This window comes from Phalacrocorax carbo, chromosome Z (genome assembly GCF_963921805.1).
Source record: "Phalacrocorax carbo chromosome Z, bPhaCar2.1, whole genome shotgun sequence".
Lineage (NCBI taxonomy): Eukaryota > Metazoa > Chordata > Aves > Suliformes > Phalacrocoracidae > Phalacrocorax > Phalacrocorax carbo.
In genome coordinates this window covers 39,432,851-39,459,268 of record NC_087548.1, presented here as the reverse complement: position 1 = coordinate 39,459,268, position 26,418 = coordinate 39,432,851, and the positions used below count along the sequence as shown (strand labels likewise).

General features: G+C 38.0%; 1 protein-coding gene across 1 annotated transcript; it reads left to right on the top strand.

Annotated features, from left to right (window-relative positions):
* The first annotated feature begins 8,368 nt into the window (after positions 1 to 8,368).
* On the top strand, positions 8,369 to 26,122 carry ANXA1 (annexin A1). Its single transcript, XM_064438509.1, has 13 exons — positions 8,369 to 8,509; positions 12,560 to 12,638; positions 14,795 to 14,888; positions 15,668 to 15,762; positions 17,402 to 17,515; positions 18,124 to 18,214; positions 19,224 to 19,303; positions 20,350 to 20,406; positions 21,533 to 21,626; positions 22,233 to 22,328; positions 23,412 to 23,470; positions 24,305 to 24,427; positions 25,751 to 26,122. Exons 2-13 carry the CDS (start codon positions 12,573 to 12,575, stop codon positions 25,808 to 25,810), a joined length of 1,029 nt encoding a protein of 342 aa, XP_064294579.1. The 5' UTR covers positions 8,369 to 8,509; positions 12,560 to 12,572; the 3' UTR covers positions 25,811 to 26,122.
* Positions 26,123 to 26,418: the final 296 nt, after the last annotated feature.

The following is a 26,418-nucleotide window of genomic DNA, read 5'->3' as shown; positions in this document are numbered from 1 at the left end:
TAGTAGCCCCAGTCCTGACCTAGAACCTGAGTGTGCTAGCTATTAAACAAACATAATAAAACAGATTGGCTGTGCCACGGATATCTTAAGGTCACTCATTTTAGTACTTTTGCTCTGGCTGGTGCTCTTGCTAATCTTAAGTTAGGAAGAATATGTAACAAACATTTATGTTTTTACTTTAAAACATCCTTCAAAGAATCCCTTTAGTAATGAATTACACTATATGTCTTTTTCTTAAATCATTGTCATCTTGGGAATCACTATTCCATTCTTGCCTCTGGTATTTTGTTAGCAATAATATTTCATGCATAAGCATGAGAAGGTAAATTTCAAGGGCTAGGAATCTCATGTTCCTCTTTGTATATTCCCAATCACTTTGATTCTTTTGAAAACCTTGAAACAGCTTCAGGGATAAATAATGTATTTTAGTTTAGAATTGGGCCACATTTGAAATGTCACATCTGCACCTTTCCCCTTTGGGGAAACTCAGATGCAAATCAAACTCTGAGTTATGTACCTTTAGGCAGCTCTATAATGGGGCAAATTACAACAAATACAAACATGCCTTGAAGTTTCTTCTCTTTGAAATAGGAACAAGCCCAAACCCTTTAAAATTTCCCATGACTAGTCATGACTTGCACCATGTCATCCATTGCACTCTATGTGATATTTCTTTCCAAGCCGCAGCAGCCTTGAAGCAACCCAGTCTAGGGTAAATCTGAAAAACAGAAACAGGAGTTTTCTGGGGTTTTAACTGGAAACACAGCAAGCAACTGCTGTTCAACGTCTGAATAGAGATTTCTATAACAAATCTCCTGGATGGAAATTATTTTTCTGAAAGTCACCAATGAGCTTATATTTAAATTGAGGAGAAAACATAAAACAGAGGAAGCCATAAAATGTACAACTTCAGTTGGCATACTGTAATTTAGATTGTTCTCTGTCTCTACCCTATTTTTGTGAAGGTTTGAGGGAAAAGCACATGAAGGGCTTAATTTTGCCTGAGAGGAAACTATTCTAATGTTCCATAGAAGCAAACGAGTTTTGCAGCCACTGACTAATTGTGAATTAGTTCTGTCTGTTCTGCACAGAAAACTGACTCCTAATTTTGGCAGGTAAGGTAATCAGTGAAATAGTAACACCCAAGCTGTCTTGGACAACTTTTCCTAACCACAACAATCCCCAATTAATAACAGGAAGAGTTAGGGTCAGGTATTACAAGAGAAAATGGAATGTCTAGTTTCCTCAATTTTTTCTGACTTTTCTTATCACACCCTGAATGTAGACAATGAGCAAAACATAATTTATTATTATTCATTTGCTACACCATTCCTGTTTCTATGTGATAGTGGGAGCCAAGTCAGGGCTATGCCACTCTAGACAGGTCTCAGCTTGACTGTAGTGATTCTGAAGCTTCAGAATATGATACTCCTCATTGTAGACGGGGAATAAGATATGCTTTATTGTTTTAACCTGGAGGTATATTAACAGTAGATCCACTCACTGGTATTCATTTCAAAATACAGAAACAACCAAAGCAGCACAGTTTGCTAAGGGGTTATTTGGAAATGTTTAATATGTTCATTTGCTTTAAAGGAAAAAGAGAACCCAGAAAAGGCAGCAGATATAAAGATACTTCAGAGAATCAAATCAATTTCAGAATGCCAAATAATCTTTAAAACCCCAGGCAGCTAACTTTAACCTACATACTGCAACACCATAGGTGGTTCTTCTGCTCATTAACTTTTTGCTAGTTAGTGTTGTCTCTTCTTTGAAGATAAAACAACAAAATTTTGCAGCAGGGTTCAGTCTTTTTTGAGAAACAGAGGACTGCTTATCCTGCTTCTTGGTCTCACTGGAAGACACTGCCTAGTTCCACTCCTCCCAGAATCAGTTGTGACATGTCACCAGCATTCCCATTTTGTCTTTTATTTTTGTTTCCACAAGACTTTTCTCTATTAAGGCACTGAGCTTTCTGCAGCAATCATATATTGTTCAGCTGTTTAAAGTAAAGCTCTCAGTTGTGTTCCCTTCTCTTGAATGTCACTTCTGTTACTATGTACACCCTCTGATTAATATTATAGGACAGTAAAAATCTTAAGCACTCCTTCTTCTTTGTCTTGTCCCCTTAGTACTGCCCACTACATATGCATTGAGTTATTCCTGCCCCAGTGATTTACTATTTTTGTCACAACTTCATCATTGTACACGTCTGTTTGCTCTACTTGATTTGGAGGAAGAGTTGTGTAGCCAGGGTTTCCAAAGCTTTTTTTCCTGGAGGCTTCCTAGAAGATCCAGATTTTCCTCATATCAATTACTTTGGCATACAACTACAGTGGAGTCAGGCCTTATGCCTGGAAGGCAGTCTGACAAGTTGAAAAAGCTTTGGGGAGTGTTTCTCAATCTGCATCCCTAAGATTAATTCCTAGTTTCATTAAAATGATTGACAAAACTTGAGCTCATTTAAACTGAATGGGACTTCTAGTTCCTAAAATAGTAGCTTCATGACATGACTTCACACACAGCTATTCTGTCTCTTTCTAATACAGTATGGGCTACATTTATTTGTTTGTGTAGGGGAGTTTAGGTAGTTAGTTCACTAACATTTTGTGTCTTCTGGATAGCCAAGCTTTGGTTTACCATGAGACTCAGAAAATCCCTTTACACTTCTAGAAATCTCTGGAGCTACAGAAATGCATTTACTGCAACTAAGTGAATAGTAAGTATTAGAGCTAATTGTTGAAGTAGGGGGACATCTGACTAAAACATGGAGCTCCTGTTGCCAGAAGATCAATGCCAATTCAGTATTTCATAGAATCACAGAATCACAGAATAATTAAGGTTGGAAAAGACCTCTAGGATCATCAAGTCCAACTGTCAACCCAACACTACCATGCCTCCTAAACCATGTCCCACAGTGCCACATGTACACTTTTTCTGAACCTCCAGGGATAGTGACTTCACCACATTTATGAGCATCCTCTTCCAATACCTGACAACTCTTTTAGTAAAGAGATTTTTCCTAATAACCAATCTACACCTCCCCTGATGCAATTTGAGGCCATTTCCTCTCATCCTATTGCAAGTGACTTGGGAGAAGAGACCAACACCCACATCACTACAACCTCCTTTCAGGCAGTTGTAGAGAGCAATAATGTCTCCCCTCAGCCTTCTCTTCCCTAAGCTAAACAACCCCAGTTCCCCCAGCCGCTTCTCATAAGACTTGTTCTCCAGACCCCTCAGCAACTGCATTGCCTTCTCTGGACATTCTCCAGCAACTCAATGTACAGTATTCAAGGTGTGGCCTCACCAGGGCTGAGTACAGGGGCACAATCACTTCCCTACTCCTGCTGGCTACACTATTCCTGATACAAGCCAGGATGTCTTCTTGGCCTTCTTGGCCACCTGGGCACACTGCTGGCTCCTGTTAAGCCAGCTGTCCACCAACAACCCCAGGTCCTTCTCTGCCAGGCAGCTTTCCAGTCACTCTGCCCCAAACCTGTAGCGCTGCATGGGGTTGTTGTGACCCAAGTGCAAGAACCGGCACTTGGCCTTGTTAGACTCCATACAATTTGCCTCAGCCCATGGATCCAGCCTGTGCAGACCCCTCTGCAGAGCCTTCCTATCCTCGAGGAGGCTGACACTCCCACCCAACTTTGTGTCACCTGCAAACTTACTGAGGGTGCACTCAATCCCCTCATCCAGATCATCATTGATAAAGACATGAAACTGACCTGGCCCCAACAATGAGCCCTGGGGAACACCGCTTGTGACTGGCCACCAACTGGATTTGACTCTGTTCACCACAACTCTCTGGGCGTGGCCATCCAGCCAGTTTTCCACCCAGTGAAGAGTACACCCGTCCAAGCCATGAGCCACCAGCTTCTCTAGGAGGATGCTGTGGGAGACAGTGTTAAAGGCTTTGCTGAATTCCAGATAGCTAACATCCACAGCCTTTCCCTCATCCACTGCGTGGGTCACCTGGTCATAGAAGGGATCAGGCTGGTGTGGCAGGACCTGCTTTTCATGAGCCCACGCTGGCTGGGCCTGATCCCCTGGTTGTCCTGCACTTTCCTGGTGAGCTCACTCAAGATGTATTGCTCCATAATCTTCCCTAGTACCAAGGTCAGGCTGACAGGCCTATAGCTCCCTGGATCCTCCTTCCAGCCCTTCTTGTAGACTGAGTAGATAAATTAATAACAAAATATTGGCTAACCCATGATGAAAGAAAGAGGTGAATAATAAATATTTTGTGTAGTGCAAAACCAAATACATTTAATCACAGTTAGAAAATTTCCCCCAAATATTAAGGAATTTTCTCGAATCACTTACAAGACAAAAATCCATGTTGTGCAATCTTTTCATGTTTGCAAGCTTGCAAAGAGGTCTGCACCTGGAATATGATCTGAATGACAAATAACACATTAATGAAAATAAATACTTTAACAGAGAACCATAAGAGATATTACACAGTTTTGATTGTGTCTTATATCTTTTTTTTTTTTTACCTTTAAGCATGAAACTAAAGAAGAAGTTGTGTGTCTAGATCTGAAGCTCTATGCCACCAGGCCCATGGAATAGCATGATGGGGATACTCATGATCACAATCTGACTCTAGATGCACCTAGCTAGAATCATGCAGATTAGGTGCGAATTAATAGATGGTACAGCTGTTTTCACTGAAACTGAGATCTAATCTGTTGTAATGTCAAAGAAAGAGGTGAGGAGGCACTACAATATGCAGGAAAGATATTTTTCTGACAATGTAACAGAGACATGCTTCCTAAAACAGGAGTTTGTAAATATGTGTTAGTGGAAGAAGTACTGGATTTGCTCTGGAATGTCTTCTTAGAAGTATTAGTGACTTCAGTAGGACTGCTGTAACTCACGCAGTGGTGACATTACATGCTCTTAGATCTATAACATCTATATCACTGTCTCTATTGAATATCTGAGTACAGCTCATTACCCTGCAGGTCCTTGCTGTCTAAGGAAGTGTAATAATGTGTTTGCTCTCAATTTTGTAGGATGTGGATAAAAGCTACTGAAGATAAATAAAGTCACAAGGTGCAAAAGATGAGAGAGGCAGATTCCAGGTGGCTCTGGCTTGCTATCATCTGGCTCAAAATGGATGACTTTCCTGGGGGGAAATAGCCAGAGCTCTGTCTTATGACTTATTGTCTGACATTACATTCAGGAGTTCCTGCAGGATAGTGCTATTTCATAACAATGCAGTTTGTTAGCATCAATTTCCACTTCATGTTTATCTCATAGGTAATCTGAAAGTCATTTGTAAAAGGGTGTTCTTTGGCTGAGTGTGGGTAGAACGGTCCTCTCCCAAATACCCCCAGGCTTGCCTTCTTTCAGGCATCCCAGGTAATACAAACACAGAGTTACAGCAGGGGAACCATCAGCCTCTGAAATAGGTGTAAGGGCTGCTGATGTTTCTCCCAGCCTCCAACAAAATTCCTGACTCACTTTGCTATAATGTCATGTAGCATGAATCACTTGTGGAAACTCCATCTGCCCACTTGAGCTGTTATCACCAGCCTCAAAAGAAATATTTGGCAGGCCAAATCTGGCAGTTTACCAAAAATGACTATTTTTCTTTTCCATTTTTTACTGAACATTTTGGTTTCTTTCAGTAGCAACTGTATTCTGTACTATATTGACTATTGTATTAAAATAGTGATACAAGCAGTATCTGAGATGTTACATTGAGTTAAAAAGTAAAGAAAAATGTTTATTTTTGTCTCATTTATACTATGACAGCAGCTGCATGCTTTGCCACTTCTGAATAAACAATAACCGATCAAAAATAAACGATACACAAACTGTTACAACTTTGTGAAACAATGATAGAGTTACAGTTAAAAACTTAACAATAAACACTAAAGCTCCCTGCAATTAAATTGCATTTTTTAAGTCTATGCATTTTCTAAAATAAAGCTCTCTAGCTCAGATGATGATTCACTACAACTTCAGGAACACGATGAGTCAACTTCTCCCCACCCATTAGGGAGGAAAAGCAAATGCAAACCGCACCTGCAATGGGTTGTAGCACAATGCCTTCATGTCAGATCACACTGAAAGTAGAAACACAGGCTTGAAAGACAATAAAACAAACAAAAAAGAGAGGTGAAAAAATACTGTGATGAAAATGGGATAATAGTCCAATTATTGAGAAAGCATATTAGAGAAAAGAGATTATGTGGAAGAGTTTCTTACTAAATACTTGTAACACACTAATTCCTACCCTTATAGGCCTGCAGTAAATGCTGCTATGCTATTTTCTTTACTGAGAAAATGCCAAAAACTTACCAAGATTCTCTGAGCCTGTGTAACCCAACTTTATAGGTTATTTCAGTACGACAAAAGGCTCAGCTAGGTGCACCAGGGATAAGCACAGATTTCCAGCTTTTCAGTATAAATGGATTGTAATTAGCCATGCTTATTAATAGACAAGGAAAACAGTCCCAGAAAAAGAGTGTAAACGGAGGTTTTAGTCAACATTCAACACCAGTGAAATAAGACTGGAAGTGTGGTACTGACATGGAGACAGTCAGGAGGGCAGGAGTAATCTGAACTTCATGATTCATAATTAAATAAACAAAATCAAATACTACCTGACAGCTTGCTCACAGTACCACTGTTAGCTGGTAAGCCTGTTCAATTACTCAGTTTAGTGAAAAATATCTGAAATACCTTTGTCAGTCCACATGTAAAATGTGCAGGAAAAAAGGAAAGAACAACATGCAGGGGAAAATTGCTGCCAGAGAGTTGGGGGAGCTGGGGCCCTTCTGTGGGCCAGGACTGGGGAGGGCAGTCCCAAAGGGGTTGGCAAGGCAGGGCCTGGTAGCCCCTTCTGCCTCATTACCCCAGTCAGAAGCAGGAGAGCCGGGGGCACTGGGGGCAGTCCCAGACCCAAGCATTGGGCATCTCCCTGGGGATAGGGATGGGGATGGGATGGGACAGGACATCAGTCCACAGGCTGGGCTGAGCCTAGGTTCCACAGCCAGTCCCAGACTGGCTGCAAGGCAGTGGGGCAGTGGCTCAGGTAGGGACCAAGTGCTGGGGTCACAGCTGAAGGCAGGTCCCAGGGCTGGGGTGGCCTGGTCACTGCCTCCTGCAGCACTACTGGGGGTTCTTCCCTTGGCCCAGTGGGATAGGGACCCTCTTGGCTGTGCTGATCCTGAGCTGGCCCCCAGCACCCACAGCCAAACCCTGTTGGGGGTACATCTTTATGGCCCCAGCAGTTTCTACAGAGGTATTTTAAACAGAAGAAGGTGTAAGTAATGCTGAATAGTGTATGAAATTATGTGCTACATTTGAGGAATTTGTGTGTCCCTCTAATGCTATCCAGCAGTCAGTTCCCTTTCCTCCTCATTTTACCAGGATTACAAGGGCAGACTGCATTTCATGTATGTTTGTGAGAGGCAGATCAGCCATACTTCCTCATTCTGGAGGTGCCAGTGTGTTGCAGCAAGTCCAAGTCAGCTGAAAGCAGGACAACAGTCAGCTGGGAGGCCAATCTGCTAGTTGCAAATGCTTCTGTTTCAGGAAGTGGTATTTCTTCACTAGGCATCAAGTTCTGGGCCAGTCTGAGATGTTAGTGATATACTGCGTGGAGCTGTGCTGGATGTATCCCTGAAAAATGTGTTTGGTCAGCTTGGTGAGGAAGTGCTTGCAGAAAACTTCTAGCTAGCTGGTAGAATCCCTCATCTTGTGCAAACCACTCTCACTTTGAACTTCAGAGTTTAATCAGAAAGTTTTAACCTCTTTCTAACTATGTCGGTGCCAGTTATTTCTCGTTTATTAAGCCTGTCTGTTTCCATGTTTCATTTCAAAAAAAACCCAAACAAACCAACCCCAAAACAACAAAAAAACCCAACCAAACAAAAAACCCCAAACCAAAAAAACCCATATGGTATTAATATTAAATTTTAGACATATCTTATTCCTGGACTGGCTTCCATGAGCTGATGTGCAGAAGAAGCAGAGATGATAGCCACCAGACCTTAGTGAAGCCTGAAAGTCACACTGACTCTTCTCCACTATTTTCTCTCAAAGATTCACTGAGCAAAGATATATCAATGTATTCACTTCAAAGTAGTAACAGACATGTTAAAATGACAAGGGAGTAACTCAAGTTTAGCTTTTCAATGTTTTAGTCTTACAATCCTGAAAGATTTATGGCATTTTACTACAGTGATGCATGAGGCCATGGCAGGGGAGGAGAGCTAGGCATGCTCATTCGTTATATTTCCACTTCTGAAAACTGATCCTGCTTCCTCCAGCACATAGTTTTGCAATGGGGTTTTTTGTGTGTGGTTCTGTGTTTTGGACAGTACCCAGATTTAGCTGCTGCAAAGAGCAGCTGGTTGCTGGGCTGTGCAAACACTGGTTGCTAGGTGGGGTCTCCTGTGCAGTGCTATAAAAGTATTGCAAGCCCTCTGCTCTCTTACTCAGGACTGTGCCACCCTGAAAAGTTGTATTTGTGAGGAAGGAGGTAGGTTTTTGTGTTTCTTTACTGCTCTCTGTAGATCAAAAAACTTTAAGAATTGTGCACTAAATTTCTCAACTAACCTAGTGCAATATTCTGCGTGTTGGATTTGCTGGCACAGGAAAAGGTGGGTGTGGGCAGGAGAAATTTGTTCAGTTTTGCAATAGTTTGCGTACACAGAAGGGCTGGGACAATTATTGCCTTTATTTAATGCTTGTAAGGAATTAAAAAAAAAATGCCTAAAAGATTAAAACCAAACTTATTTAGAGTTGACTGTTTCCTGTGCTTTCTCTTTGCCTTTGTAGTAGGCTGTTGTAGAAATCTGCAGTAAAACTGGAGTTGCTGGAAAACTAATGTGCTTTGTATGTAAAAAAAAAAAAGAAACAGCTGTTGTTATTTCAACAATAATTTGCTGCTTTGGGTCTGTAGAAGAGTCTTTGCTCATGAAAGCAGTGAAAACGAGGCAAAGCAATCTTTTAGAAACATAAGAGCAAAACTCTGGTTTTGTGACTAAGAACTTAGGCAAAGCCACATAAGGAAGTGCTGTATCATATGGGGTTTGTTCTCCTAAAACTTTCCACTGAATTTTCCAAGGATGAGATTGTTTTCCTCTCTGATGTTTTCATTCATATTCAGTAGACTTTCCCACTGTAAAATAAATTATTGTGTTAGATCTACTGCCTGTTTTTCTGATAGGGTATAATGACCTTAATTTACATCAGGATCCTGGTAACTAGCATTGGACATTAACCAGAGATGATATATCTTATACAGTTCATGATAGGTTTAAATAAGCATGGAGAAACAGTGTCATTTGATACAGACTGTAGTGTAAAAGCTTAGTTTCTGTCTTTAAATATTTTCAATAGATATTGAGTATTTTCTCAAAACTTTTGAATATTTGCATATGTCCAGTTCAAGGGTGCTTCTTCTGGATACTGGGAGCCAGACAGAAAGTATCACTGCAGTAACTCTTGTGAAGCAACAGTTAGGACTTCCAGTCTGGATCTCTGACTTTTCATGCCAGTTGCAATGTTGATCATTCCAACTGGGAATGATAAAACACATAAAAACCACAATCTTTCAAACAGAGAAATTTTAAGTTCTTGATTCTCCTTCCTTTAAGTGGGACTTCTACACATTCCAGTTTGGGAAGTGGGACACATGGCCTGGACAATATTTTATTTAACAGAAAAACTCTCAAATATGTATTTGGTATGGAGTAACCAGAAAGAAGTGTCACACTTTTCCATGGTACCTTCTGTTTGTACCACTCTGTAGGTACATATAGTTTTTTCATGTCCCCGTTCATAGATTTTGTCCTGAGCTGAAAAGTAAAGGAAAATATATGGCAGAAAGCCATCAGTTCTTCCAGTCCTTTTCATACTAAATTAAAATAATATTTTGACTGAATTTATCCCTCCTGGATGTAGGTATTTTATACACGAGCTGTTTGCATTTTAGAGCGGAGTGAGTCAAAGTGTTGTGAAAGACCTTTACTCTGTCAGGGCTGTCTTCCTAGATTCCATTCTTTTTTCTTATTAGCCATAGTTTCTTATAAAGCAGGCAAACAGTTCTATATGTAAAGTGGTTTCTTCACTTTGTGAGCCAATTCAAGCAGAGTAAGGTCTTTAGTCCCCCTCAAGAGCCACTACCTAGTTTGACTTTGCAGAGTTGGACTAGATGACCTCTAACCCTTCCAACTGAAAGTGTTCTAGGAGTCTATGATTCTATGACTTTTATTAAAATTACATTATTTGTTTACTAGATGAAAATACATGGATATGCATGCCAAAGTGTCTTTATTTAAAAAGAAGGGAAAAAAGACTTAGTTTTTAAGGCACAGAATTATTTTACTGTATCTCTAATTTAAATTAGGATAAACATAAAAGTTTAGAGGCTTAATAAACCCAATTTAGTATAGGCTAGCAGCCTTCTGCTCTAGTCATTCCCAAGAGCAACAAAGCCTCTAGAGCTGGGTGTGAGGTGTGTGAGTGGGGACAGGTAGAAGAAATGTTTTCGTTCTACTGCATATGGCCTTTATGTGTGCTGTGATAAAATGCAGCAGAACTTCAGACACTCTAGCACTTCCTTTGGCCTCATATAATTCTTCTGTCAATACAAGAAAGGTACAGGAGTCATTATGAGAACTTGATAAAATATTGTTTTTAATAGCAACATAAGTATGCTTTTCTGATCCTCAGTAAATGACACAAGCATGAAAGTTGATCCTTACAACTTACACAATATTCTGACCATTGTTTACCGAGATGAGACCTACTCTAAGTAACAGTGAAATAAAGATTCAGTTAGTTTCAGTTTTTCTAGCAGCACAGTCAGAGCTGAATTTTGTGCCCTCAGGGCTTTGGGAAGGGCACAAAAGCAAGAGTTTTCTGAGGAAGCAGAAGTGTGGGTGGCTCCTGCCTAGAAGAGGGGAGGGAAGGGTGGAGCTGGGCAGGAGGGCTGGAGGAGGGCCATGAGAGGTAGCTGCCGCTTTGTTTGCATCTGAACATGGAAGTAAGCTTTACAGTTTTGCTGTGAGGGAAAGAAACAGCCAGGCTGAAGCTACACTTCTTCATCCTAGGTGTGTGTCACTTTAAATGACTGCTTTTTGCCCTTCCTAGTGGACACAGGTCATAAATATGGCAAGTGTGTTTGCAGCATAAGCAACATAATTTTTTATACTCATGTATATGATCTACATTTTATGATCTACACCCCAAGACCGCAAATAGCATTTTGTTTCCCTTTACACTATAGAATAATAGAATCATAGAATCGTTAAGGTTGGAAAAGACCCTTAAGATTATCGAGTCCTACCACTAAACTATCACCTCCAAGTCCACCACTAAACCATATCCTCAAGCACCACATCTACCCTTCTTTTAGATACCTCCAGGGATGGAGACTCAACCACCTCCCTGGGAGCCTGTTCCAATGCCTGACAACCCTTTCGGTGAAGAAGTTTTTTCTAATGTCCAACCTAAAGTTCCCCTGGTGCAGCTTGAGGCCATTTCCTCTTGTCCTATCGCTTGTTACTGGGGAGAAGAGACCAAAGACACTCCAGTTTACCCAGCAACATTAGTTCATTGTTTATATGTATACTTTAAAACCAAGTCTTCCTAGAGTTTGCCATGGAATTGTGTTTTGAAGAAAAAAAAATATCTATTTAAAGCAGACCAAAAATGCTTTATTTGATAAAACATTAAATTCTGCTCTTTGTTCCCTCACTGTTTCTATTACCAAACAGAATATTCCATACACCAAAGTTGCTATGAAGCCACCTATTAATTATTTTTGGATGCTCAATGTAAAATCATATCACCATTGGTCTTTTTTCCCATCCTGCATGGTATCTTATGGAAAAGCTAGTCTGATTTTTATTTTGAGTGGTAAAAAGCAAAAATTACTTTTTTTTTCCCCTTCTTTAATAGATAATGCTCTATTTTGTAGAAATTGGAGGAAATATGTAAGAAATAAGGAACAGTGTAGGTGAAACTGTCCAATGTTACTTGTCTTCTTTTGGAAGGGGCTAGTCAAAGAAATTACATAAGAATGTATTTAAGAAGGGAATATCTTTTGCCTTAACACACAAGAGCTCTAACCTCAGTAAATGATGAGACAAGAATATTTGTTTACCACTGAATTTGAACAGAATCAAATATTCAGTAAGCTAAATGGGCAAAGCTGATACCTTAACTAATGGGGAAAGACAGACTTTAATTTGTTTCTGGTACCTTCCCTTTGTAAGTCAATGCTAATGCTTAGATATTGCCGTAGTAAATAAGCAAATAGTCCGACTAGTTTACTGGTCTATTTCTAATCTAAAACTTCTGCAAGTAGCTAAGGGTGAGGGGGTGAACAAGAAATTGTGGAGCATTGCGTCACCTGCCAAAAGTTACCTGCTTCCAACAGTACCAGTCAATTAGTGCTTGGGAGACTAACCCCTGCATATCATAGTTCAAAAGAAAGGATTTTGAGAGTGTGAAACTTTGACTTGCACTTGGTGCTGAAAACTATGAAAAATGGTTTGTAACTTGATGCATCTCTTCCCAGGAACTCTGTCAACATGGCTATGGTATCAGAATTTCTGAAACAGGCATGGTTCATAGAAAATCAGGAGCAGGAATGTATTGTAAGTATTATGACTTTTTGAGAGCATCATGCTTAATTTCAAGTACTTTTAAAAGTTATTTCAATGCATATGCCACCTATTGTCTTTGATACACTCAAAGGGAGAAAAACCAATGGCAAAACTCCAGCTGATTAGAACTGGAACCCAATTTTATTGCAACATATAACCTAATACAATCTAATAACCTAGTAGGTCTGCTATAAGATGAAAAATTACTTTTATTTGCACATATCAGTCTAGTTATCAGTTCCTAGGCAGATCTAGTTACTGTAAAGAAATTGTAATTTCCATTGGTCAATCACTGATTCACTCAAGTTATCCTCCTTAAGGTAGTAATCTGATGCACAAGTGTGTAAATGTGTAAGAATATGTTCAGATGACATGAGAAAAACAGGAACTCTTAGGCTGAGGTACAGGAAGCCATGAGTTAGAGCCCAGGAACGTAAAGGAGGAACTAAAGTTACTAGTATATGTCCTAGTTTTCTTATTGTATGTCATGTTTACGATGGAAAGAGTCACAGTTTGTAATAAAACATCTCAGATAATCAGTATTGGTATAATTAGAAGGGAGGCTTATAGTGGTGAGAAGTCAACAGTTATTGCACTAGGACGATGTGGGGAGGCTTTGTGACAATGAAGTTCATCAAGATACTGAAAGGACTGTTAGCAAAGGAAAAGCAGCACACTTTAAAGTCACAGGAGATCCTAAAGAACTTTCATTTTGAAAAAAACCCTGAAAATAAGGGGGAAGTTTCAGTAAATAAAGTTTTCTGCTCTTTGCGGATTTCATAATATTGACTCCATAATGTTTTGTGCATAAAACTTTGGCTCCACCATCCCATTCCCCTTGCACTCCCAGGTCCAGAGCCATTCTGGTTGTGTTTGTTATTGCTAGTAGTTTGTCATGGAAGCCAGTATACAACGACTCACATGGTGTGCCTAGGAAATAGGCAGCAAACCAGTCCTGTTCCTCTGTTGGCTTATTACACAAGTCACAGTGATATTTTTCAAAAGTATGCAAGACATTGCTTTAAGTATGCAGTCCCTCTGTTCTCACACAACCCCTAGGTAGCTGAATATTTAATTATCAGATATTAGAAATGTACAAAATTCAATACAGAATGCTTTATGTAAAACATGTATCCGTAAGGCCCTGCCATTTGTCTTGTGCTATTTAGTAGCAAAGGATTTAAAAAAATTAAAATAGTGAGTTGTTGAAACAGGACGAAGAGTAAAGGTGATTCTGAAAAAGTTTAGCAAAACTGCTGGGGATTTCAAAATAAAAAATCCCACCATATATCATACCGAGGGGAATTCTATACAAATATTTAATCAAGAGCCTTGGGGCATTTTATAACTTCTGTAAACGACAGTAACGAGTATGGCATTGGTTAGGTAGTGCTGTTTGGTTATAAGACCTACATGCAACTTGATTTGTCACGACTTAGGGCAAGCCATGTAATCTGTCACATAGTGGAATTAATTATCCCTAGTTATTCCCAGAGCACTTTAGACATTGACAAGGGAGTGTGCATCTAGGAGTGGATTCACCAAAGGCAGCCACTAAATAATGCCTGTGAAGAAAACGTTTCAACGAAGAAAGATTTCGACTTTCAAAGAAGCTGGGTAACAGTTCTCCACTTCCTTGTAGGATAAGATTTGAACTCTTCTCCAAGATCTTGTATGAAAGAAGCGCTCGTCGCTTTAGATAAGAGTCAGCTGAGAAGTCACTTAATGTGATGCACAGTCAATTTGCATAAGATGAGCAGGGAAATTAGCAGCAATTTACTGGCAGTGCCTGTAGAATTTAATTGTTGTTTTAGAGCCTTTAAAATTTGGACATAATTGCCTAACATGACAGTTAAGAAGTATTTTTCTGTGAAATCCAACTCACCCTGAGAAATTGGTCTTCAAGTGCCTCAAATAATGTATTAAGTATTTTCTGTTTAATGTAAGAGGTGTGAAAGGAATAGATCCAATGCTAAACCATTACTGAGTCTGTTTAATTCTCTGTAGTTACAAGACTGTGTATGTTCCTTGATAGTCCTATAGTAAGTAGTTCCAAATACATGGCTTATTTAGGAATCTAAAACTGCTTCTTTGTAAAAATATCATTTGGAAAGGACAATATATATTTTTTCCACCCTCCTCTGCAGAAAAGTTCAAAAGGTGGCTCTGGAGTACACTCATACCCTAACTTCGATCCATCAGCTGATGTTGCTGCTCTGGAAAAAGCTATTACTGTAAAGGGTAAGAGGATTAAATATTTAACCTGTTACATTAGGAGTCTTCCTTAGGAATTTTTGAGAATAGCACTGAATAAAATATCAGAGAGAGAGGTGATGGCAAGCAGGAGAGTTGCCTGTGGTTTTAAAAGTTTGGCAATACATTAAATTATACCACTTGGTAAAGAACCTCCTCTCTTTGATATCCTTATGTATTACAATTTCAGACCTTAGTACTACATTAAAGTTCTTGAACATGTTGAAGGAAGGGTTGGAAAAATTTAATTTTTAGAGAATCAAAAAATATTATAACATACCATACTAATACTTCATTTGACACCCATAGAATTCCCTCAAGAGGCAGTGAGTATGCTGATAATGTAGTGTATGTTTCTACTGCACTTCTCTCTTCTAATGAAATCCACATTTGGCTCTTTGCCTGTATTTTGAAACCTTTTTCAGTTTGACTTACTGAGATTAAATGAGTACATTGTCTAATTTATTTTTTTGTTATTCTGGAGTGTAAGTTTTGCATTCAGAACACTTTGATACTTTCTAGATGAAACTGTAGAAACATAGGTTTCTGTGCTCTATGGGAATCTATTTACTGTATTTCTTCACTACATCACTAATTGTCAGTAGATTATTACAGTTTTTTCTTTGGTTAAACTTCAGTGTGTCAAGAAATCAAAATATGACACAAAGGAAACAATAAAATGTAAAAATTATTATTTGGCTAAATGATGGACCAGTGACCATTATAGTATTTCCAATATAGTAGACATGTTGTTTGGTGTTTCATAGGTGTGGATGAAGCCACCATCATTGACATCTTGACTAAAAGAACAAATGTTCAGCGTCAGCAGATCAAAGCTGCCTATCAACAGGCTAAAGGAAAGGTAAAGAATTTTCAAGCCAAGCTTAAATTTACACCCAGAATATCAATGTTGCTCCTGGCTTATATGGTACATATAGCTTTAGCTTCATAAAAAAGAAAGATACAGTCTTCTGCCTTCTGTAGTTTGTGAAAACTGTGACAGAATGATAATACCCTGCAACTATACTGCCAATGCTGAACCTTTGAATATGGTGTCCACTATTTTGAAATAAGAAAAATTTTGAGGTTCTAACTTTCCAGATTTTTGAATGCCCTAGAGATTCTTCAGAACACTAAATTTCTGACAGAGATTTCACTGCCACCTTGGAGACAGTCTGCTGAGAGAAAGGGAGAGATGGAGAGGGGGACTTGTAGGTATGTCTCTGAATATTTAAGTCCAGGTAGAATACTAAATAGGATAGGAAAGTTGTAGGACCATAACACTGTTCCACAAGTATACCAGCACTGGTAGATGGATGGGTGTACAGGGGGCAGTGTTCTTCTACCTCTGAGTGATAAAACTGCTAGTCTCTGGAACTGAGAAGCTTGGAAATGACTGCATATTTCTGGAAAAGTTTTTAATTTCTCTTACTTTTCTCTATAACACATTTTCTCTAGTCGAACATGTATCTCTAAACTGAAATTACAATTGCACTGTTGGCATACTAGAGTTACTGAGCATTTTCTCCTTGGAAAGTGATGCCTTTGAATTTTTTGCTTTGTAACTAACTCTAAGTGTAACTTTGAAGGGCCAAGACGGAAAATAAATCTAATAGCTCATTTTAACCTAGATTTCTTGTTTCTGTTCAGGAAACCTTACTTGTGGTTTTCACAGTCCTCTCCACCCCTCAGAGGAAAATTCAATCATGCAATTATATTTTTTAAGGACCTAAATTAAAATATAACTTCAAAGACACAGGCAGACTAATGCTATTAGATTAATAGATATCCTGGTCCCTGGCACACCATCAAAAGCAGAACAGAACTAACTATGGACTTCATGCTTCCTTCTGAAATAATCGTATTGGTTTAGGTATCCTACAAAACAGATTGACCTTCTCCGTCTTACATCCACAACCTTGACACATACTTGGTGGAGAATAGGGCTGTAACTTTTAATGTAACGAAATAGAGTACTGAGCATTTCCAGATTTTTTTAAGCTTAAATTTAGGTCAAATTAGAATATAGCCCAAATCTTAACTTCAGGACTTGCAGTTTTGTGTAGGGTGTTATTACAGTACATCCACAGTGTTTCCACTGCAAATTCTGTACCCTTTATGCAATAAATGGATTTATTAAAAAGTTATCCAGATAAGCAACATATCATATGATCAGTTGTAATCATAACAGCAATATAGTATTACCGTCCCGTAAAAAAAAATCAGCCTAATTTAAGTCTTCTTCTAATGCTGTCAATGGGTGAATCTGGCTGAACTGCAACGTGTGAAAGCACTCCTGAATACTTATTGAAAAACCTGACACTTAGATTGACATAAAGGTGACAAAAAATTCAGTTAGGACTTCATATTTCTTTCTATTAGTTAAAGCAATAGTGTAGACTAAGATTAATCAGAAATCAGACTTAATTTTTGGACTGTAGCTGAACAGCAGCTTTTTACCATTCACTAGCTAAGTATGTTTCACATTATTCCTGCCACAGAGTCTGGAAGACGCCTTGAAAAAAGTTCTGAAAAGCCACCTGGAAGATGTTGTTGTGGCTCTGCTCAAAACTCCAGCTCAGTTTGATGCTGAAGAATTAAGAGCCTCTATGAAGGTAAGGCAAAAGCTTGTGAGAAAAACTTTCTTAAAGAGCACAAATAGTTACCAAAGCCTGTAAGTGACACCGGAGTTGGGTTTCTAAACTTGTGTATTGTCTTCATTTTAACACCACTTTGTAAAATAAATCTATACTGGTAATCCAGGTTCTGAGAAGACGACCCAGCAATCTCTGCTGAATTTCAGTGTTGGAGAAGATTGGCTGCAAATGGTATTCTTTTGTGAGAATGAATTAATTCTGCTTTCTGAATAAGGGTAGCTGATGGAGTAGTAGAAAGACATAGTGTTTACAGATATGTTTAAATAAGAGAAAACAAAATAAAGGAAGGAGTATTTTTCGTCATAATTTTTACATTCCTATCTTTTATGTGCCCTGCTTTGTCCCTTTAGTGCTTCTTTTGGGTACCAGTGATATCAGATTTGATAAAAAAATAATCCCAAAAGAGCTGAAATAATATTGTATGGAAGCACAATGTTAATTTTAATTTCTTGTTCCCCATGGGGCCTTCAAAGCCAAGGCCATGATTTTCACCTTATTTCTGGCCTTCTAAATTTTAAGTTTGTAGTATCAAATAACATTTCTAAAAATGCAAACATTTTTGTCAGGGACTTGGAACTGATGAAGATACCTTAATTGAGATTCTGTGCTCAAGAAACAACAGAGAGATCAGAGAAGCCAGCAGATACTACAAAGAAGGTAATTCAGAGCAAGAAAGAAGTATTAATGGTATAACTATAGCAGGCACATTGCAGTCACAGCCTCACTGAGATGACATTATAGGAGGCAAGCGAAGCTTCTCAGAAGACTGAAAATATTGCAGGGGAGGGTGGTCATACTGACTTCTTCTGACCTATGCAGATCCCAATACAGAAAGAAAGGACACAACGTCACTGCCAGAACTGCAGAGGTCTCATGGAATGGGCCATGCGTTTAGATGTTTTCTAGGATGCAAGTAAAACCCAGCTGCCTTTCTTCTCTTGTAACTAAGCCTTGGCTGACCTCTTAAGATCTCACTAGGCTTGAAGAAAAAGCTTATTGACTTAGCAACACAGATAGCTGTAGCACCATAGATAACATTAGCAGAAGGAGCAACCAGTGAACAAAGGGGAACAATCTTTGAAGAGAGGACTAAAACAATGTGCTCTCTCTCACATATGTAGAGTTTACTGCAGTCAAACAGTGTTGTCTAATTAAACCATGTTTTCTGGGATTATGGGCTAACTTTTCCAAGAGATTTCCATTCAAATAGTCTCAGAAGCTCAAATTAATAGTTTGATTTTTCAGAAGAGTTTTGTGATTGAGTTCAGTGCTGATAAGTACAACCAGAAATAAGAAGGAAAAACAAATGGCTCAGAAAAAGTTTCAAGCTTTTTTTTTATAGTTCACCAGCAAGAACCCAAGACAATGCCAACCACAAGACCTTGGAGAAGGACTTTTAAAGCAAATTTTGGGTTTAGTCTCCAATTTCACAGCACATCTCAGGGGTTAGAGGTCATGTTACAGATACATCCCTTCTCAAAGCTAAATGAGAGAAAGCAAGAAAACTGTATTTCTAATGGGCATATTTAAGTGGGAGATTATGAAAAGGCTGAAAAATCATGGAATCATAAAATGGTTTAGTTTGGAAGGGACCTTTAAAGAATGTCTAGTCAACGTAGTAGACAGCTTTAAAACGAACTATGAATCCTTTTTCTCTTGATTTCAGTGCTGAAGAGAGATCTGACACAAGACATTATCTCTGACACATCTGGAGACTTTCAGAAGGCTTTGGTTGCTCTATCCAAGGTATGCTGTGTTTAAGCATTTTGATTGACATTACCCATAATAAAAATTTAGTGCTGTCAAGACTATTTTAGAGAAAGACTTACAATAAACAAGGATTTATTTCCTTCATTATTTCTTATTTACATATCTTCAACTCTGTGAAATTGTTATTAAAGAAGCTATCTTTATCTCAAATATATCTTTAGCTCAAATGCATTTTAAAAAACAGTGGTGTTTCTTATTGTTTGTCAGTTATGGTTTTAGGACTTTTTTGTGGTAACTGAGTGTAAGCATTTCATAAAAAAGAAATGTCATGTCAATTGACTAGAAATAGAAGAAGAAGAAATGCTTACAATTAGGTGAATAATTGTTCAATTAAGTTTATAAGTATATACACTATATATAATATTGTAATTTAGTAATTGGTAAATTTGTCTTGCTGTCAAAATATGTTTCCAATAGATAAGAGGACTGGGGCAGTGAGCTAACAAGTGAACAAAGTGGTTTGTGGATTTATGTTCAAAAGGACATGAGTTTAAACAGTGGGGCTGGCTGATAAAAAGACCCTTTTAAAATGCATAAATATTTGACTCCATTATTGCTGAGGAAATGTATATGAAGCTTGTACATACACTTGGGATTATTTTTTGATACATCTGTGTGCATCATTTTGATTTTAAGTTTTTGGTTTCAAACCAACTTGAAAGAAGTCTATTTCAATGGTCATCAGGGACCAAATCACAGCTTCCAAGCCTGTAAGTTCACATTAAGAAACAATACTTCCTGTGGATTTTAGTGTAGGACTTCAGAAATAAACTGCTGATGGCCTTAGAAATGTGAGCTCTGGTTGATTAACAAATACAACAGCTTTATTCACACAATGATTGACATAGCTGTATCTATCTGCAATTGTGTATTAAGGTATGTATGAGAACGGTGGAGCAGAACTTTAAAATGCTGAGTTTTGGTGAACTTAATGATTGTGAGTAGCAGTGAAATAAATTTATTTATTTATTTATTTATCTGTCTATTTATTTATTTATTTATTTGTTTGTTTATTTTTGTAGGCTGACCGATGTGAAGATACTCATGTGAATGATGAGCTTGCTGATAGTGATGCCAGGGTAAGATCATATTTGGCACTCTGCAAATCTTCTTCATCTGACTTACTTGAGATTACAAACTGGTTGTGAACGTTATACTTCAATATTTTTCACTGCAGACCTAACAGAGATTTATATGTTATACAGCAATCTTTTCCGAGGGGATACTTTTTATAAAGTTCATGTAAGCTTCGCTATCTGAAGGAAATGAAATCTTCACCTTCAGCATGTTAACTATAGATATTGCTTTACAGTAATGAACCTTTCAAGATTATTGGGTAAACATCACAGTAATTTTCTGAATAATTCTAAAATCAGCAATTTTTCCCTATTTTTTCCAAAATTATTGTGACTATTTTTGTTAAAATCTTGGTAAACGTTAGCAGTCTTTCCTGAGTTTTCACCTATAAAATCTTACAACACTATTACAATTTAAATATAGATTGACTTTAAATTTATTTTTTGAAAATCCAACCAAGAAAAAGCCATTGAGCAACACTGCTTTTATTCCTTCTACATATGTAGTTTAGTTATCTCATCAGCCCTAGATATGAAAGGTCAGTAAATCAATACCCTAAGCTCAAAAGTTCAATAATATTTCTCTTGGTGCAGACAGAGTGATGTTAAATATTCTTTGCTGCTGTGTGGAAGTCTTTAATTATTATTTATAGAGAGGTTTGAGGAGGTGAGGAAAATGAAGGAGGCTGATTTGGTCCATTAAAGTCACTCCTGGAAAGACAAGGAGTACTTGGTGTGTAGGCTGCTCCTTCACATATGCCCAGTTAATATCAGAGATAATTTTGTCTGACCAAAGCTTGCCAGTCCTAAGCTCCCATGTAAACCCTAGGCGTATTATGACATCTGAAAAATACCTTCATTCAAGAATGTAGTATACCCAGAAGTGCTAGATGGTAATTGTAAAATGGCTGAAAATATGTTTTGTAGCTGCATAGTGTTCTTTAGATACTGTTAAGACATAAGTAAAGTATGAAGTATTATTGATAGAGCTAGAGGTAGTTTGGAGTTGTGTAGAGCTTTGTAATGGATTGTGTCAAGGACTAGAGTTCATCACTGAAAAGCTGTGGCCTGCCTTTGGCTGATGGCCTCAGAAGTAGAATATTTTATTTCTGTGCTTTCTTTATGACAGGCCTTGTATGAAGCAGGAGAGAAAAGGAAAGGAACTGATATTAACGTGTTTATTACTGTTCTTACTGCAAGAAGCTACCCACATCTCCGAAGGGGTAGGTTGGATGAAACTTCATGCTTCACAGGAATTGTATTTTGAATATGACCTGCTCGTGAAAGAGATATAGATTATCAAGGCACAACTGTGTTAGAAAGATGTTTGTAGTTGGATGCTTGCTTTCTAAGGGTGCAGTTGGCAGCTTGGCTGCTCTTTTCGTACTAGTGATGAGTAATACAATTTAGATTGTTAACAAAACTATTTCCATGAAGTCTCACATGGGTAGTGATCACAAGGCCAAGCGATCAGTGTGGCAGGGATTCTGAATGTTCCCCAACATGATCTTGCTCCTCAGCCACTTTGCCCTGGGTAGAGGTATCACCTAATGTCACAAGCTCCAGCAGAGTCACTGGATCTATCTATCCCTACCAATGGGAGCACAAACCCTATCATCCTAACAAAGTCCCATTTCTTATGCTGCCTCCACTAATCCATGCAGTAACACTGTTCTTTACACTGTGCTGGCTGAAGAAAATAGAAAGATGGCCTAAAAGCAGTCATCTGTGTACACTGTTACAGCAACGAGGACAGAATAAGGCAGAGGCAGTGTAGGGAGTATACTGTATTTTCATCACTATTCACTGAGTTTTCTTCCCTTATTTAGTCTTTCAGAAGTACACCAAATACAGCAAGCACGACATGAACAAAGTACTGGATTTGGAGCTGAAAGGTGATATTGAGAACTGCCTGACTACCATTGGTAAGTGGTTATGCAGATTGTAACATAGTATATATACTGACCTTATGAAAACCTACTTTTTACTTCTGTCATACTTGCTCTGATAGGAAGCTATTCTGGGCTTACCCTGTTTCACCGAGAGACTTGCTAAATAATGCTTTGGAAGATCTAGTCCAAACATAATGATTTAATTTAGTTATTTTAAATCAGTTAAAGTTGATGAATGAGTAGAAATACCACCCCCCTGATATGTAGAAAGGTCTTTTAAAGAGAACAGATGTGTCATCAACATAGGAAAGTCTTTACAGGAAGACAATATGCCAAAAAGAGATGTAAGAACAGGCAAAATATGTATGAAAAATCCAAGATTTTTGAAGCTGTCTTCAAAAAAAAAAACCAAGCAAAACCACAAAACCCCAAACCCACTCTTCTCTAAATTTTGTTTTTCAAAGACATTTATAATATATGTTCATTAAAAATATAATGAATTTCCTTCTGCGGCTTTGTTCCAAAAAAGATTCTTAAAAGGTTTGTGGTAAAGGTGTATGTTAAGACCGGTAAAGTTATTGTTCCTCATGAACAGTAAGATGAGGCAATGACTCACTTAAATCACTCTTATCAGTGGACCAGGGATGGAATCAGAAGCCAGACACCCATCTATTTTTCAGCTTTTATATCACAGTCAAATACATTTGGATAAAAGAATGAGTCCCATCAGATCCCTCTTAATATCAGAAGTGGAGGGCAAGTACTTCGTAGAACTGAGTTTACAAAACAGCAGATCGTAACATCCAGCTTTGCTGTAAAAGGCAAATGCTTTTACAATTTACTTCTTGGGAACATCTTTCTTAATTTTGTGGCAATAAGCTACGGAGTGCAGTATTGTAAACTATTCTCCCCTGACTGAGTTGCTTTCTGAACAGACCAAGGAAAGGAACTGCTACTTCTCCCATATTTTGAAGACAGGTAACAAAGTAGTAGATAAATAGGATATGCTGGTAGGAGCACTGGGACTGCTTTGGAGGTGTTTTCTTTCCAAACTTTTGCCTTTTGTTACTTTTTCATGTATAACATATATGACCTTATCTCATTGTTTCATTGCAGTGAAGTGTGCCACAAGCAAGCCGGCTTTCTTTGCTGAAAAACTCCACTTGGCCATGAAGGTAACCTAAAGAAAGAACTTTTTGTAAACATGAAGTGCTTTGTAAGCTGAAAAATAACAAGCTACCTAGAGCTCTCTAAGCCCTTTGTGTGATAAAAAAAGGACTGCAGAAGAAAATTAAGTTCTTTCCTTTGAAAACTCTGAGAGTGTTTCTGTAGGAGGAGCTGCCTGTTTGCTATAGGGTGTTCAGGAAGGCATTTGTCCATCCACATACATCTTTTACTCTAGACAGTGACAGGCAGCCAGCTAACTGTAACTTTTCTGATTTATGAAGCCACAAAAATATTAATGAAAAGTAAACAGGAAAGCACTTACAGAACTGGACAAGAACTTTGTAGAAGCCTAATCTTTGACAAGACATCCATGATCGTTCTGGCAAATTTGGAACCTGAGTTGAGTAAGGCAGCTAGAGACACTGAAACTGCCTAGTATGCAGGTATTTTCATAACTCCTGTGACTTGGTTAGGAGCAGTATGTGAAAAATTGAGTGAATTGTTATGCAAATACACTTCATTGCACTCTTAAAAAATAAAAAGGCAGCAAAATCTAGATTGTCTCTGCTGTGTAGCGCAGTGAAGGACATGCCTTTTTTTAGGAAACAGCTAAAACAAATGCATGAAAAGGAAATCCAGGGGTAGAGGTAACCTGTCAGAAGTGAATTGTGCTCATAGGAAACAGAAGGGGGATAAGAGATGACCCTCTCATGAGAGATGTTGAAGGAATAGATTATGGGCTCTGTACACCCACATGGATGTCTGATGAATTAACACAGAGAACCTTGATTTAAGATGTTGTTATGACATAAGTAGCCTCTTTTTTTTTTTTCTTTTAACAGGGCTTTGGGACACGGCACAAAGAACTCATCAGAATCATGGTTTCACGCCATGAAGTGGATATGAATGAGATCAAAGGCTATTACAAGAATCTGTATGGCATCTCTCTCCGCCAAGCCATTATGGTAGGTTTTCTTTCAGGTGATATATTCAATACAAAACAACCAAATGATTTTGGAAGCTCATTAAGAGTTTGTTAACTCTTCTGCTCCTCAGTCACCAGTTCATCCTGAGTAACTCACTGGAGCTGAGTAACTCATGTTCCCAATGATCCACATGCTAGTAGAACTAAATCATTTTCTGGGGCAATGTTTTTGCCACAAAAGCTATAGCAATTTGTTAGTAGTGTTACATGTCTCCGGATATCATCTTACAGTAGAAACCAAGAATTGAATAGAGACTACAGTATGCCCAAGCTCCTGTGCTTGAGCAGACATAAGGTACATTGGCAGGAGAGTGGAGACGATTGCTCTCTGAGAGATATTTGATGCAACTGGCTATTGGTTTTTAACATTTGAGGCACTCCTGCAAATACCTTGAAAACTTGAAATTTATTTGGCCTGCTTTCCAGGTGATTTAAGTAAAAATGTCTTCCTAAAGGGTACAGATGACCCAATGTATTTTCCAGAAATTTTAAACCAATGAAAGAGTTGTAGAAAGCTGAAGTGTGGAGCTTCGTGGAGGCCAGTAGACAACACTAAAAAAAGAGTCTTGATTGGAATGGAAACATAGTCCCTACATGTATCAAAATCCCTTTTTGACTTTTATTGGTGTCTGCTACTTTTTCAGCTAGGTGCCAAAGTTAACTTTCATTCTTCCATCATGAGTGTGTGTGATCTGTAATTTGGTATGTAATTACATCACCTCATTGTGTTCCAAAAGGCTTGAGGTGTAGCTTGGCTACACTAAACAGTTCACACGTCTCTGCAAAGTAGATTCAAATTTGAGAAAACATAGTGTGTGATAACTATAGTGAACACTTAATGCATATTATAATTTCTTCCCAAGCTGAATAAGTGATATTATGGTAAATTATGGTGAATAGTATATCACTATACTATTAGCCTGTGTTTGAGATATCCTAGATACAATGTGTATCGTGTTTTAATGTAAATGAATATTGGACATCACTGGTCAAGGAAGGCATTTTCACTGTATCTAGAGAAGAAAAGCTATAACTCCTGGGTAGAAATCCCAGGATTTTCCTGGCCTTGTCTACCTCTGCTCCACTCTAGAAATGCGTTTATTTATTTCTAGGCCATACAGATAACTTCAGTGAAGGTACTCAGTTCAACCACAGGCTGTGGCTAACATATATGTGTTACTAATTGAGTAGTTTATTTAGGTGAAAGATTGATGTCTGGTACATGTATATTGAATGCTTATTGAGTTTTATTTCACTTCATTATTATCCTAACAATTGTGGTTTTTTGTACTTAAATTGACAGGATGAACTCAAAGGAGATTATGAAAAAATCCTGGTGGCTTTATGTGGAAGTGATAACTAAATTTCATGTTCCTGCAATGTACTCAGTCCCTCTTGCTGAAGGTCTTTATATTTGCCTCAGCTGTCTATATAAAATACAGGCTTTACACAGGTTTCTGTGGAATGGGACTTAGTCCATATGTGGTATGTTGAAAACCTGTAACCTAGAATGTGTTTTTTCATTATCTTTATTTTGAATGGCATTATTATCTCTTGTTGCCGTTATTTATCCAAAGTGAAAGAACGCCCCCAAATTTCCATTTGCTTGATTAATCATGCAAAAGGTAAAGTTTTCATCTATGCAAAGCAAATAAACTTTTAAAAATAAAATCAACCTGTGTGAAATTTTGTATGTCCTTTTTTGCTTTTCTGCCTTTAGTTGCAAATTTTCTGCATACAGTTTATGAGAGAAAAAAACAGTAAATTACTTAAATAATCAAAAAAGAATGTAGCAATATCACACAGTATAACTGACCTTTCCATTTCACTTCAGCTAGGGTTTATGTAAGTCAGATGTAAGAAAAATAACTAAAGATAATTTATTAAAAAAATTAGCAATATAAAAAAGCTAACAATATCTCTGTCTTGTTCTTTTTCATTTAAATTCCAGACTAAATAAACCTGTTATAT